General features: G+C 45.2%; 1 protein-coding gene across 32 annotated transcripts in view; it reads left to right on the plus strand.

The window, feature by feature from the left end:
- The window catches only part of DOCK9 (dedicator of cytokinesis 9), a 275,409-nt gene extending 273,099 nt beyond the window's left edge, over positions 1 to 2,310 (plus strand). For 16 of the 32 annotated variants that reach the window (XM_032864109.1, XM_032864115.1, XM_032864090.1 and 13 more), the window contains one exon: positions 1,009 to 1,131. In XM_032864109.1, coding sequence (XP_032720000.1) covers positions 1,009 to 1,131 — 123 coding nt within the window. Of the gene's footprint in view, positions 1 to 1,008 lie in introns of all 32 variants that reach the window. The other 16 variants (XM_032864087.1, XM_032864092.1, XM_032864103.1 and 13 more) reach the window with 2 other exon arrangements.
- The last annotated feature ends 12,688 nt before the right edge of the window (positions 2,311 to 14,998 follow it).

Consider the following 14,998-nt stretch of genomic DNA (forward strand, 5'->3'; position numbering starts at 1 on the left):
CCTTACATAAAGTTAGGACTGTGTTTGAACAACTGTAGACGTTGGCATAAGGACAGTCTGTGTGCAAAAGGAGCCACCCTCTTCTGGACTTTTAGGAAAGTAGAAAAAATGGAAATGATGAAAGAAAGAAATGTATGAATAATTAAGCAGAAAGGGATGGTCTCGTGGAAGCAAGTTTTTGGAGAAAGCTCGAGGTCTTTTCCACAGAGCTTGCAGATTCCTGTGTAACAGAGTTTGATCAGTTGGTGTCAGCATTTGGCACCAGAAGAGATGAAAGTAGGAAAAACATATGGACTGATAATGTTGACGTAAACTCCCATGTTATTTGGACATTTAACACAGGGCTGTACTCTAAGAAACTGCACCTTGAACTTTCCATTATCTCAACAACTAGGAAGAGTATACTCTTTTGAACCCTCAAGCAAAAAAAGGTTATGACCTGGAGTAGACTTGCTTTGGGATTTTCCAGGGGAGCCTCCGAATATGTATGTTCTTCTCAGTTGCCGCCTGGTGGTAGGTCAAGTCTTGCCCTTAGAATTCTCCCCTGCGTTACCGAATGTGAAGAGAGACTTGTTCCGGGTCAGACGGGCAGCTGCTCACTCCTTCCCAGGATGGAAGTCCATAAAGCCCTGAGAAAAGGAGCCAGTAGAGAAACAGATGCTCAGGATTCATTTTTTAAAAAGACTTTTCCAAGGGACAGGACTAGGTCGTGTCCCTGCTGAGTATGTGTAAGACAGGCTTCACCGCCTTATAATCTGGCGAGTCTAGAAGGTGAGTCTAGAAGGCTCCATTCACTGATTTGTAAAGGAAACAAAACCTGTCGTGCTTGACTTTCTCTGTGTGATCCTGACCTGACAAAGGCCATTTGCTAGTTGAGCTGACACAGTGCCTCCACAAAGCACCATCATTCAGGGAAGCAGTGACCATCAGGGAATGAATAAATGTTGTCATTGAGAAATGTCGTTAGGGGCATGACACCTGGGTAATGTTGTGTTTCTGTGCCTCAAGATTTGCCCGCTGGAGGAGAAGACGAGCGTCTTACCGAATTCCCTTCACATCTTCAATGCCATCAGTGGGACTCCAACAAGCACCATGGTTCATGGGATGACCAGCTCGTCCTCAGTTGTGTGACTTTGCCTCATGGGTCACCTGTGGGGATTTGCTTTGTCATTTGCAAACTCAGGTTGATCTCCAAAGCTAATCACTGGGCTCATGCAAAACATGGGGATGACCGAGCGCAAGGAGACGTGAAGGGGAATGGGAGAGAAAGGAAATCAAGAACTGTGTTATTTCGTAGCAGATTTTCTAGAGGAGTCATAGGAGGGTACACATATTTTTTTAAATCTTGCTGGCAATATTCAAAGTTTTCATTCTGTCTTAACAGAGGTGTTGGTGGACTCTCTTAAGCTGGAGTGAAATTTTATTCTTCCTTACAGAGTAGTATTAAAATAAATGGCCTGGAGTAAACAAGTGTTCTGGAATGTACTTAGCAGGGACGGTAGCGCTGAAATGGAGGCTGGAGTAACGTCCACCTCTAGGCAAAACTGGAAAATCTTGAACATATTTTTTTTTCCTGTGGCACATTTGGGTTGAATACGAGAACTATTTTTGTGACTAGTTTTTGATGACCTAAGGGAACGGACCGTTGTAACTTTTGTACCAGTGAGCCAAGGAGGGTTAGTGCTTTTATACTCACCTACTTGCATTTAAAAGAATATGGAAGCTTAGGAAACTGTGTGAGCTTAAAACTAGTCAAGCAGTTTAGAACCAAAGGCCTCTATTAATACACAAAACTATGCTAAAAATTTAAAAGTAGTACAGTATATAGTTATGTACATACTCTGTCCATACAGTCTCCGCATTCTGTACATACACATATGACATTTCTACATTTTTAATCTCCTCACATCAGCTTCTGCATTAAGTTCAGTTGTGACAAACTTGTTCCTCTCTTCGCGTATGCAACACACTTGACCTTTCTGTTTTATCCTTGTACATAAAGAAGTGCAATATGGAGATGTACACAGTCTTTGCTATGTTAGGTTTATAAACTGTTTTAAAAAAATTTCATCCTTTTGCCAAAGTGGTGGAGTGTGTCATTGGTAAATCATAAATCCTGTGGTGAATAGTGGTGTAATTTTAAAGCTTTCACCATGTTATATTTTCTTTTGAGACATTAATTTAGTAATTTTATATTTGGAAAAATAAAGGTTTTTAATTTTATTTAACTAGAATCTCTGCCCTGCTGTAATTAAACATTCTGTACCACATCTGTATTAAAAATAACATTGCTCATTTTCCAGTAGTGAATATTGGGTATTTATTATTTGACAGTCCCAGGAGGGGCAGGATATTGGAGTCCTTGGGGGTGAAATAACATGGTTTATGAAATTTGCTTTAAAATACTTGAGAAGAAAGAAAGAGTGTGGGTGGATGAAACAAGATTGACAAGTGTTGGTAATTGTCGAAGCTGATGTTGGGTACCTGGGGAATCGTTACACCAATTTGTCTGCCCCTGTGTGTGTTTCCATGATGCAGATTTCAAGAGGCAGGTCTAGGCATCAGATCTGCCAGAGGATTTGCCTAAATGCACTGTTGTGCCACAGTCTGGCTCTGAATTCTTCTAGTTGTTGCTAAATATGCATAGACACCCCCTTGCCTCTGGATTTTCCTCTTCAGCTCTATCAAGAGTTCCATCAGCTTCCTCGCTTATTTTGAGATGAGTAACTTGGAAACAAGGTGGTCTTCCATCCCAGCAACGCATTGGCAGCCGAGTGTCCACACACTCTCCGTGACCCATGTTGTCCCAAAGAAAACCAAGTCAAGTGGCAGCTCTCGCTGCAGGGGCTGGGCCTGCCTCTGGGGTACCCAGCAACTGGCAGGTGAGTTCATGGTCACCAGCCCCATATACTTGTGGCAGTGGAAGGAGGAGGAGTCTTTCCACAAGAAATAAAATAGCTGCTTTTCCTACTTGAAGGGTTTTAAAGGCTGCTTTTTACATAACCAGTTGAGGGGAAAAAAGGTGATGCCCATCTTGAACATTCTCGGTCAGTGGAAAGGCCGTGTTTTAAAGGTGGATACAAGGTCATGAAGAAGACAGGGTGAGGTGTATTGGTAACTCACCAGAGTCGACAGCCCATCAATTAGTGGATCCAGATTTAGGGCTTAAGAAAATTACCTACGTAGGTTTGCCCCAAGTCTCTGACCTCCCCAGCGCACTGTAATAAACCTCGACTCTAACATCAGCAGGAATTGGATATAACAGTTTGTCTCCTTTGTCACTGAGCTGGATTTCCTGGTCGTAAATGCCTCATTTAGAAACCATAAAATTCCCAAATCACTGTGTGGCAAGATAAATATAAGTCTGGAAAGTGCTAACTTGCTACCTCTTCATTGAAGTCGAAGAGCAGTTTGTACAGATGCCATGTCAGATACGACTCAGCTTGGAAGGTGACCGGCCCTCATGTCTTAGAGCAGTGGAGAAAGGAGCCATCTCCCCACTGCAGACATCTACAACTGACCCTGCAAAAAAGCACATTTGTACCAATTAAAAATCTCATTTACTTTATGTATGAAAGTTTTATTTCAGTATAAAGTTACACAGTAAAGTACTGGGAACATGTTTTTGACATTCAAAAATCTTTATTGCTATTTTTAGTGACTTTTTTACTGTTTCCATAGATCTTTTCTCATTGAGGTGAAATATACACATAAAATTTAACATTTTAATTATTTTTAAGTGCACAGTTCAGTGGCATTACGTACAGTATCATTATGTACAATGTGTGCCGCCATCACCACCATCCGTCCATAGAACTTCTTCCTCATCCCAAATAGAAACTCTGTCCCTGGTAAACAATAACTCCTTCTTCTCCCTCAGGAAAATTTTTTGAAGTAACTTCGGAATTAAAACTGTAGCTCGGTGACTTCTGGGGGGCTCGGTCTGTTCAGGTCATGACCTCAGGGTCCAAGGATGGAGCCCTGCTGTCGTGGGGCTCCCTGCTCAACAGGGAGTCTACTTCTCCCTCCTCCTCTGCCTCACCCGTCTTGTGTACACTTTATCTCTCTCAGTCCCCGCCCCCACCAAATGAATAAGTAAAATCTTGAAAACACACACACACACACACAATCTCTAGTTAGTATCTTATCAGGAATATTTGCTTCCTGGGACCTAACAGCTCTAGGAACCATACTAGAGCCAGCCCCTTGCACAGAGAAGGCTGCGGAGAATGGGTACGTAACTTGAAAGGTCCCCCCTTTCAAGTTATGCAAATAAGCAAAGGACTTGCTTAACAATGTGACAGAGTTACTCAGTATAGAAACTCCACTGATAAAAGCATTTAATTTCCATCAACTGGGCATCACTTGCATAAATTATGATACATTCACACAATAGAGTACTATGTAGCTATAAAAAGGAATTAAGAATATCTCCGTACACTACTATGGAATGATTTTCAAAATAAGTAAAAACCACAACACAGGAAAAAGTGAATTATATGCTCCCCATTATTTAAGAAGTGAAGGATATATACATAGGCAGATTTTGTTTCTGTTTTTTTAGATGGGAAGACAAACAAAAAAAAGCTTGCAATTATTACCTGTAGGAGAAGAGAGAGAGTGATATGTAGGGGATAGGGTTAGAAGATAGACCTATCCAATTACAATTTGCTTTATGGATTGGACTCTAGAACCATGTGAATATTTACATAATTATTAAAATAGTTTTTAATTCTTTAAAAATTAAAAGCAAAATGAAATGAATGAACATAACTGTATATCAAGTTGGTGGCATAAACACAAAGGAATTATTTCAAATGACTTTACGATACAGGAATTTCACTGCGCATTCCTGGTGGCAAATACCCAAAGGCTAAAAATAGTGGCAACTACATCAAAAACTAATGATAATACTAAATGTTGGCTAATGAAACATAATAATAAGAAATAGTAAAAAAAAAATAAACCAGAAAAAAAAAAAGTAGCAACGAATAAATGAATGACTAAAAATCATTTTCAGTAATTATTGTGTTTGTGGAAGTGGTGTATTGTTTTTGTGAGATTGTACTGTTATTCTGAGACTCTTGTATGTTTATTACTGGAGAAAGTAAGTGAGTAATTTTGCTGATATCATGGGGAACCAAGCTTTTGGCATAAGAGGAAACAAGTTGCATCTTTAAAACCAAAGAGGTTAAATTAAAACTCATTTTGCATTTGATGTGAAAATGCCAACTTGAATTCATGATACATGTATATATATATACATATATATACACACACATATATATACATATATATGTGTGTGTATATATCTTAAATGCACACTTATAATACACTTATTTCCTAGCTTGGTTTACAGAAAAGGTCTAAAAACAATGAACAAGCCAGTACCTGGTAAGCGCCCCTCAGAGCCCAAATTGTGGCCTCTAAACACCTTTCCTATAAGAAGGAGGCAGAGCTCCCCAAAGGACGACTGGTTCCAGATTTAGGGCAAAAATAGCCCAAGATGAGTCTGGAGCATCTTTTCATACCAAACATCCAAAGGATTGACAAAAACACCTGGGCCTCCGTCAAAAGAAATACAGAAGCTCCCTCAAACTAGTAGCTAGACCTGTGGTGGACATCAACAAGAATACTAATAGCAGTGGATTGGAAATACATAATCAAATTCATGAGCTTATCACGATACTAGAAAAAAAATAAAAAAGGAAAACTGGTAACTACTGAAGGAGTAATGTCACCAAAATAAGACAAAAAGGTATCACGTGCACACCCCCCATGATGGAGTCTTGCCAGAAACTCTCCCTTGATTTGATAAAGTCTCTAGTCTAACCATCAGTATCCCCAGGACATACCGGGCACAGAGGAACATGTTAAGTGATAACAAAGGAAATGCAGTAAAATCCAATTCTGTGGAAAGCTTTTAGGACAAATAACCTGGTTTCTTCAGTAAATTTTAAGAAAAAAAAAAAAAGATGGAGAGAAGACCTGTGTATTTAAAGATTCAGGGTTCTCTTGATATGGTATATCTACTATAAGAAGTACATAGACTTTTCCTATTCCTTCCTCTAAATACAACTAAAAATCTTAGTTGTTAAATACATTTAAAAGAAGACCACAGAGGCACCTGGGTGGCTCAGTGGGTTAAGCCTCTGCCTTTGGCTCAGGTTGTGGTCTTGGGGTCCTGGGATCAAGCCCCACATTGGGCTCTCTACTCAGCCTGGAGCCTGCTTACCCCTCTCTCTCTGTCTGCCTCTCTCACTACTTGTGATTTCTCTCTGTCAAATAAATAAAATCTTTAAAAAAAAAAAAAAAAAGGAAGACCGTAAGACTCTGAAAGTTACAGTGAGGAAAGCAGCAGACCAGCTCGGGACCTTGGGACTCAAAGAATAATACAGTGTTAAGTTCTCCAGTTTTGTTTTGCCTCCTACATCTCATACTTGGAGCCAAAGAAAACAGCAATGTGGAAACACCTATAGGCAGAGACCAAAAAAAAAAAAAAGACCAACACCACTTTGCACCCATCATCATAGCTATTATACCCCCCCCAAAAAAAATGTTGAAGATGTGAAGAAATTGGAACCCGTTTGCATTGCTGGTGGGAATGTGAAATTGTGCAGCTGTTATGGAAAGCAGTATGGTGGTTCCTCAAAAATTAAACATAGAATTACCACATATATCCTGCAATCCCACTTTTTGAGATATGCCCAAAAGAATCAAAAGTAGGGACTTGAACAGATGTTGGTCCATCCATGGCCAGAGTAGCAATCTTCACAACAGGTGGAAGCAACTCAACTATCCACAGATGGACAGATGAATAAACAGTATGTGATGTACAACAACATTATTCAGCCTTAAAAAAGGAAGGAAATAATGACACATGCAAGAGCAGGGACAAGGCTTGAGGACATTGTGTTCAGTGAAATAAGCCAGACACAAAAGGACAGATACTGGAGGATCCCACTTACATGAGGTGTCTAGAATGGTCAAATCTGTGGAGACAGAAAGTAGACTGGGAGTTGCCATGGGCTGGAAGGAGGAGGGGGAGTAGTGTTGCTGGTACTGCGTTTCCGTCAGGTAAGATGAAGATGTTGCGGAGACGGGGGGTGGCCACAGAACCGTAGGATATAAAATGGTTAAAACGGTAACTTCCATACTATGCATAATTAACCACAATTTAAAAAGGAAAAAAAGAACAATAGAGGTCTGCCCTGTCTAGCCAAAGGAAGAAGGAAAGGGCAGCCTACCAAGACAAGTTGTTTTGAAGATTTTATTTAGAGTGTGTGCGCACAGGAGTGGGGGGAGGGGCAGAGGAAGAGGGAGAGAATTTGAAGCTGACTCTGCACTGAGCATGGAGCCTGACACAGGGCTTGATCTGAGGACCCTGAGATCATGACTGGAGCCAAAACCAAGAGTCGGACGCTTAACTGACTGAGCCAAGCTCCTACCAAGACAAATTTTTCAAGCAATGGCGGCCCTACACCAGCCAACGCCATAGAAAAGACTGCAGCCCCACCCACACTCCACCAGCGATGGCAGAACAGGGAGCGAGGCTCAACACCTTCGCCGGGTTTGTGTCAGCAAAGGCCTGAAAGGAGCCAGAACTGTCTTCTGGGCTGGCCTAGGGACGGTCCCACCCCTGGAGTGCCGGGGGTACCAGTGGGCAGCCTAGACTTGATAGCAAAGCCACGATCCATAAAAGGACAAACTGATAAATTGAAGCTCATCAAAAGTAAAATCTTTTGCTCTGAGAGAATTCTGTTAAGAGGATGAAAATACAGACTGGGAGAAAATACTTGCAAACTAAAATGTATCTGACGAAGGACAGCACCTAGAACATACAAAGAACGCTCAAAACTCAAAAGTAAAAAAAAAAAAATCCAGTGAAAACATGGGGAAGAGACTTGAATATTTCCCTGGAGAGGACATGCAGGGGGCAAATAAGCCCATGAAAAGATGATCAGCAGAATTAGCTATTAGGGTAACTCTGATCAGAGTCACGATGAGAAATTACCGCTCACCTGTCAGAATGACTAAACTCAGGCACAGTGACACCACCAGGTGCTGGTGTGCATATGGAGAAACTGGATCCCTCATAAATAGCTCTTTAGTTTCAGCTCTAAAGTGCTCTTGGGCATTTGTCCCTGAGAAATGAAACCTTACATTTACACAAAAACCCGTGCACAAATGTTTATAGCTGCTTTATATGAGAGCCCAACACTGGGAACAACCAGGATGCCCTCAGCAGGCAGGGGACTGGGTGGTGGTGCGTCCGGGCAGGGAGGGCTCCCCAGCAGGAACACAGAATGAGACCCGGACACCCATGACGGATAACCTGTGAATCTCGGGAATTACGCTGAGGAAAAGAGCCAATTCTGAAGGTTACATGCCATAGGATTCCATTTATGTGATACTCTAGAATTGACAAAATTAGAGAAATGGAGAACAAGCAGGTTCGTGGTTGCCAGGAATTAAAGGGCAGTGTGGGGAGTCCCCGAAGCACTGTTCTGTCTCCACCCGGCCAAGCGCTCCCTCTGCCAGGACAGCCCGTCTTGCCTGTAGCGGATTGTCTGAGCCAAGAGCACAGCTGGCTATCAGCACAGTGTGTGTGTGGCGCTCGAGCTCCAGGACCAGACTCTGCTTAGAGTTGTGGCCTCAAATGCCCATCACATGTTGCAGTGAAGCTTGATCCCGCGCAGAGCAAGTGGGCCTCACAGTGGTAGGAAAACAATGACATTAGCTTCTCCTGACTCAGTCTTTGGTCGTCTTCCTATGTGCACAGGGACCACATGCATGTCCCGATTCGCATGTCTGTCGTAACCCGTGCGCCAAGTCTGGAGGCACAGAATTTGGATGTCACGTTTGTCATTCCCTTGGCACTCGTGCAGTTTGCAGCCGTGTCAGTGCCATCTGCCCTAGCAAGTTCCTGGGTATTGCCGGCCTGGGGACAGAGCCTGAGAACCTGCCCTGTCGTCCACACGATCCCCCCAACCACAGTGCCTGTCACTTCCCATTCCACCTTAGCAACCGATGGGGTCAGAGGCTAGATCGTTAGTACTTTAATACTGTGTGCTGCTCACTGTTCATGGAAATCCACAGCCTCTCCGTTACTTGGTGTGGGAGGCTGGAGTAATAGCCCCAAGGGGATGCTGTCCTGGCTTGTCCGGTGGCCAAATGTAGTCAGCGGGTCTTACAAGAGGCGCGCAGCGGGAGTGAGAGGGGAGAAGGTGTTAGGTGACAGCTGCAGACATGGGGTTAATGGCCTTGCGAGATGGAGGAAGATCCCTGGGCCAAGGAATGTGGACAGCCTCTAGAAACTGCAAAAGACAAGGAGACTCTGGAAGGAACCTGCCAAGGCCTTGACATTAGTCCGATGAACAGATTCGGACGTCTGAACTCCAGAAGTATGAGATAATAAATCTGTGTTGTTCTAAGTCTCTAAGTTTGCAGTGACTTGTTACAGCAGCAATGGGACACTAGTCCACCTGGTATTGTTCTAACTAGTGCTCACACAAAACTAACCAGAGAATTACATGAGTCCTACCTCCAGAGACAGTGATGTTCTGGAAAGCCGTTTTCTCTTCCTGGGGTCCCCAGTTTGCTCTGGGAGGCCTTGCTGGTATCTGCATAGACTGCCATTTCAGTCCTTGGAAATGACCCCATCTCCTCTGCCCAGGGATGTCACCCCAGTAGACAGACAACATCTGTTCTAGGAAACTCCAGCACAGACCTGAACAGCAGAATCCATGCAGCCCCCCATGGTTCAAACATAACCACCTCATTGTGGTGGGGACCATTTGCCCTTCCCCTGTGTAGACCTCACCTCTAACCTCCAGCTGGACCCCAGGACACTTTTTATTCCCAAGTGCAAGGAGAACAGCTGCGCCCAGTAGAAAACTCAGGCGGCACAGAAATGTATCAAGACAAACCTGCAGCCGTTCATCCAATGAAAGAAGCCTTCTCTCTGCGTCTTTCTCTACGCATGGCCGTGTGGATCGCCGTATGTAATTCTGTGTTAGTGAGACCTGCTCATTCATGTCGTTGCTAACCTGTTTTCATCTCCCACGTCTTAAATAAGCCTCCAAAACAATTAAACTAATTCTAAATCTTAAGGAAAACAAAAACAAAAACACCTAAATAATGTTCCAATGAGCAGGTCCTAAAACAATTTTCTTGATCAGTCCACTCCTCTGAAACTTCTGGGTTTATAAGCAATATTGAAGGAACAAATCCTTCCTTTACTCAGCTTGTGTGTGTGTGTGTGTGTGGGCAAGGGAGGGGGGCTTCTGCTTCTCCAGGCACTGTTTTAGGCTCTAAGGATTCAGCCATGATGGAAACAAAGTTCCACCTCAGAGCCTGTGTTCTAGAGAAGGGAGACAAACAACGACCAGGCACTCACTGGGCTTGTTGGAGCCGTGAGTGTGAAATGAAGCACGGGACAGGGAGAAGGGAGTGCGGGGCCGGGGGTGACTCTTCAGCCTATGGCGGCCAGCAGAGGCCTCTCTGACCAAGGCCTAGTTGAGAGACCTGAGCGAGAGGCCAGCATTGAGGGGACAGAGGGTCACCGGGTGCTGGGGACAGGAGGGACAGGAGTGTGTGCGGCCTATTCATGGAGCAGCATAGAGGCCCTGGGGCTGCTGCAGGGTGAGCCAAGGGGAAGGAGGAGAGGAGGGGACAAGAGCTGGGTCCTACAGGGCCCAGTTGGCCTCAGGAAGACTGCATTTTACGCTAAATAGGAAGCCGCTGGGAAACTTTGGATAGAGACTCGATGATGACCAAACTTAGACATCTTCTGCAGATCCCTATGGCTGTTCTGTGAAGAAGAGGTGGTTGAAAACAGGCAGACCCTTAGAAGGCTGGAGCCTCGACCTAGGGAGGCCTCACGGGGGCATGACTGGGTGGGAGCAGGACAGGAGATGAGAGGCAAGTGGATTCTGAGGGTCCAGGGGAGGGGAGCTGACAGCGCTTGCTGACAGACTGAATGGGGGTCAAGAGAGAAGGAGGGGGACCAAGGGGGACTCCAGAGTGAGAGGCCTCAACTGTGGGGTGACCGGAGGGGCTGAGTGGGAAGACTGAGGGGTTCTGCTGAGGACATGCTGCGTGTGAGAGGTTTTTGTAAGTGAGGTTTGCAGGGAGACGCAGTGGGCCATGGCATTTGAATTCGGGGTTGGGAGAGTCCTGGTGGAGGAGACATCACTGTCTACACAATAGTTAACACCATGAAGGCTGGATAAGACCATCCAGTCAGGTGGGTGTAGACAGAGAAGCCCAAGGACTGAGCCTTGGGGCCCTCCAGCGTGAAGAGTCCCGGAACTAGGATGAGCTGAAGGCACAGACCGTGACGGGGCCCCCAGGGTCCTAGGAGGACCAGAGAATGGGGTCCCAGCCCCTTCCAGGAAGGAGGGTGCAATAGGCAGGGTCCCGCGAGCATCAAGTGAGGCCCAAGAACTGGCCGTGGAATTCGGCAGAGTGGAGGTGATTGCGCCTTGATGGAGGGTACAGACCAGCTGATTGGAGTAGATTCGAAAAAGGTAGAAGAGAGAAATGAGAGAGTAAATATGAGCACTTACTGCATGTTTTGCATGAAAGGAAGCGGAGAAATTGGATAATAGCCAGAAACACCAGATTTGGGGCCCACGAGGGCTTGGGGGCTTTCATGGCACAAGAACAATGTGTTTATGTGCCATGAAAATAGTCCAGCAGAGAGGAGGGATGTCGATAAAGAGGGACGCCCTCAGAGAGAGGAGGAGGGGTCCCAGGCATGGAGGCGGGGCTGGCGGCAGAGGCAGGTCTGGATGGAGGCCCAGGCTGGTGGGGTGGAGGTGAGCCTCGGTGTCCTTTTGTGGCTGCTTCTGTTTCCTCAGGGCCGTCCCCTAAGAGAGAGGAGGGAAAGGCGTCAAGGTTTTGGAGAGAGAAGACACATTCGTGATTTCATTTTTGCACATGTGTATCTATCTCTGCAGAATGAGATCTGAGGAAAGTCGCTGGGGCAAAGGCAACACGCACTTTAAATTCAGGCACCATCAGATCGCTGTGCAAAAAACAGTGCCAGGGAAGGGCCATCTCATTTTGTGTCCCTTACAACCTAGCCTCTTTCTCGAATGGGTGGTGGCATTTGAAAGTTTTCTGACAAATGCTCCAACTACAATCACGTTGGATTTACAGCCTGGTATAGCTTGATGGGTTTTTTTGTTCGGTTTGGTTTTGGTTTTGGTCTTTTTGAACTCGAGCAAATAGGAAAAGGCAAGGAAATAAAGCCACTAGAGGTGAATTGTGTCTAAATTCAGCTCTTTGGCCTTGAGAAAGTGGCTTAACTTTTGTTTGCCTCAATTTTCCTCATCCTTAAAATGGGGGCGTAATAGTTCCCAACACTCTAGGTGGCCCTGAGGATCCATCAGTTTGCCACACACCACCCCTGGCTCCTCCAAAGCTCTCAGGAAATGTCTCTCTTAGAGTTAAGCAGATTCTTATTACAGTGCTTCTCGGGGCCTCTTTTATGGACTTTGCTTTCAAGACAGGTCTTGACTGAGGAGAATTTCCCCAAATGAATTGAGGCACTCCGAGGATCAATGTCCCACAGAACACACTCTAGGAACTGATCCTTTAGACCACACGAGACCTGTCCTCTGTCCTGCTTTCTCTCTGGTCCATGTAGAGGAGCGGCTCTGATAGGCTTGGGGTCACCTCCTTCTCCCGGCAGCCATCAGCTGCTGCCCTTGGCCAGATGTGGAGAGCAGGACACACAGTGACTGGAGAGGGGAGCCCCTCCCAGATCAGCCAAGCCCATGCGCTTGATGGATGAGGAAACTTGCCACAGATGGGTCTGGTGTCCAGCAAGGGTCTGAGGCTTGTCATGTGGCACAGACATTGAGCAAGAGGCTTGGCACCAAAGTCTGGAGCTGGCTTGTCCTTGTCTGCATGTGACTTGAGCAAATTCATTTTTCACTCTCTCTCCCTCCTTCTGCAGGGACACAGTCCAGAGGTGAAGCCACCTCACCCCTGCCCCAGGTGAAAGTGATATGCACATTGTGGGGGACCATCCATGCTGAAAAGAAGCACCTCCCTCGTGTTTGGAGGCAGTAAGAGCAATGGTTACAATAGTTCCTTGAAGTCAGTGTCAATTAGAATTTGCTGGAATGTGGACCCACTGGTTGGGATGGGCTGGCGACACCTACAGGAATGCTAGTGGTAATCACTGGGAATTTACCTAGTGTGTTAGGGTTCTCTGGAGAAACAGAAGTAAGAGAGAGAGAGAGAGAGAGAGTGTGTGTGTGTGTGTGTGTGTGTGTGTGTGTGTGTGTATTATGTACATAAAGATATACATACATACAGATACAGGTCTAGACATATAAATACATATATAGATTTATTTTAAGGAACTGGCTCGCACAATTATGGAAGCTGGCAAGTCCCAGGATCAGCAAAGTGAGCTGGCAAGCAAGAGATCCAGGAGAGCTGATGGTGTAGTCCTGCTCTAAAGGTCAGTAGGCTTGAGACCCAGGAAGGGCAAATGTTTCATTTTGAGTCCAAAGGCAGGAAAAAGGCTGATGTCCCAGTTCAAAAGGCTATCAGGCAGGAAGAATTCTCCCTTATTCAGGGGAGGGTCAGTATTTTGTACTAGTTGGCCTTCAGCTGATTAGATGAGCCCCACCCACATTAGGGAAAACAACCTGCTTTACTGAGTCTATTGATTTAAATGCTTTAGTAAGGGGAGGTATTGGAGGATGGGGTAACTGGGTGATGGGCATCAAGGAGGGCACATGATGTGATGAGCACTGGGTGTTATGTGCTACTGTTGAAGTATTGAACAGTACATCTGAATCTAATGATGTACTATATGTTGGCTAATTGAATTTAAATAAACTAATGTGGTCTGAATATGTGAAAAAAGTTACATATCATTACAGAAATGAACGAATAGGGAATACTTTTTTCTTATTTTAAAAACTCACTCATTTTTGTGAATTTGGGAGGATAGTAATTCAAATTGAAAAAGAAAATATAGATGAAACAAAAAAATAAATGTTTTTTTAAAAAAGATTTTATTACTTATTTAAGAGAGAGACAAAACATTAAATGGGGGGAAGGGCAGAAGGAGAGGGAGAGAGAATCCCAAGCAGACTCCCCACTGAATAGGGAGCCTGACACAGGGCTCGATCTTATGACCCTGAGATCATGACCAGAGTTGAAACCAAGAGTCAGACCTTTAACCAACTGAGCCACCTAGGTGCCCTGATTTCAGTGTTAATCTTTCAAAAACACCCTCACAGACACACCCAGGATAATGTCTAGCCAAATATCTGGGCATCCCATGGCCCAGTCAATACATAAAATCATCCATCACACCTGTGATTTGTAAAGGGAACCATGACAAAAAATGGAAAAAGAGGCTCAATTGTTAAACCTTAAAAATTAGAGCCACATCACCCCAAATCAAGACCTAAACCCACCATTAGGATGTCAAAGTCACCAGGCGCCAGAGAGGTTGAGAAAAAACTTTCTTTCTTTGGACCTTAGACACGGAGTTGAGCTGTGAAAGACACCCAGTGGGGGAGGATTTATTACTGGGTGAGGAGGCCCAGAGATGGTCACGGGCAGACTTGGTTCTCGGGGAGACCGACCCGTCAGCTCAGGGGTGGGACAGGCCTGGGTCTCGTTGTGTAAGCTGGCAATTCGCTCAGTCGTCAGTCACAGCCTCCTTTCATTCAGCCCCTCCCACGGGGCAGCACTCTCCAGACATTGTTATTCTTCATACCAACCCAGTTAGGTAGGAGGTGGTTTCATAGGATGAATCCCAACCTTGGAGAGATGGAGGAAAACTGTCAAAGTCACATGGCAAGTGGTGGCGCTGGGATCCTAGCTGAGATGGGTCTGACCCGGGAGCAGGGGCAGCTGCTGGCGCAGGAAGGGTGGGGATGCCCGGGGCCACCCTCCGCAGAGGCCGTCGCCCAAACCAGGAGATGGGAGGGTAAGCACAGGGGCTAAGTGCTGCCCACCC

The sequence above is a fragment of the Lontra canadensis genome, unplaced genomic scaffold (genome assembly GCF_010015895.1).
Source record: "Lontra canadensis isolate GAN:19392208 unplaced genomic scaffold, GSC_riverotter_1.0 scaffold26, whole genome shotgun sequence".
Classification (NCBI taxonomy): Eukaryota; Metazoa; Chordata; class Mammalia; order Carnivora; family Mustelidae; genus Lontra; species Lontra canadensis.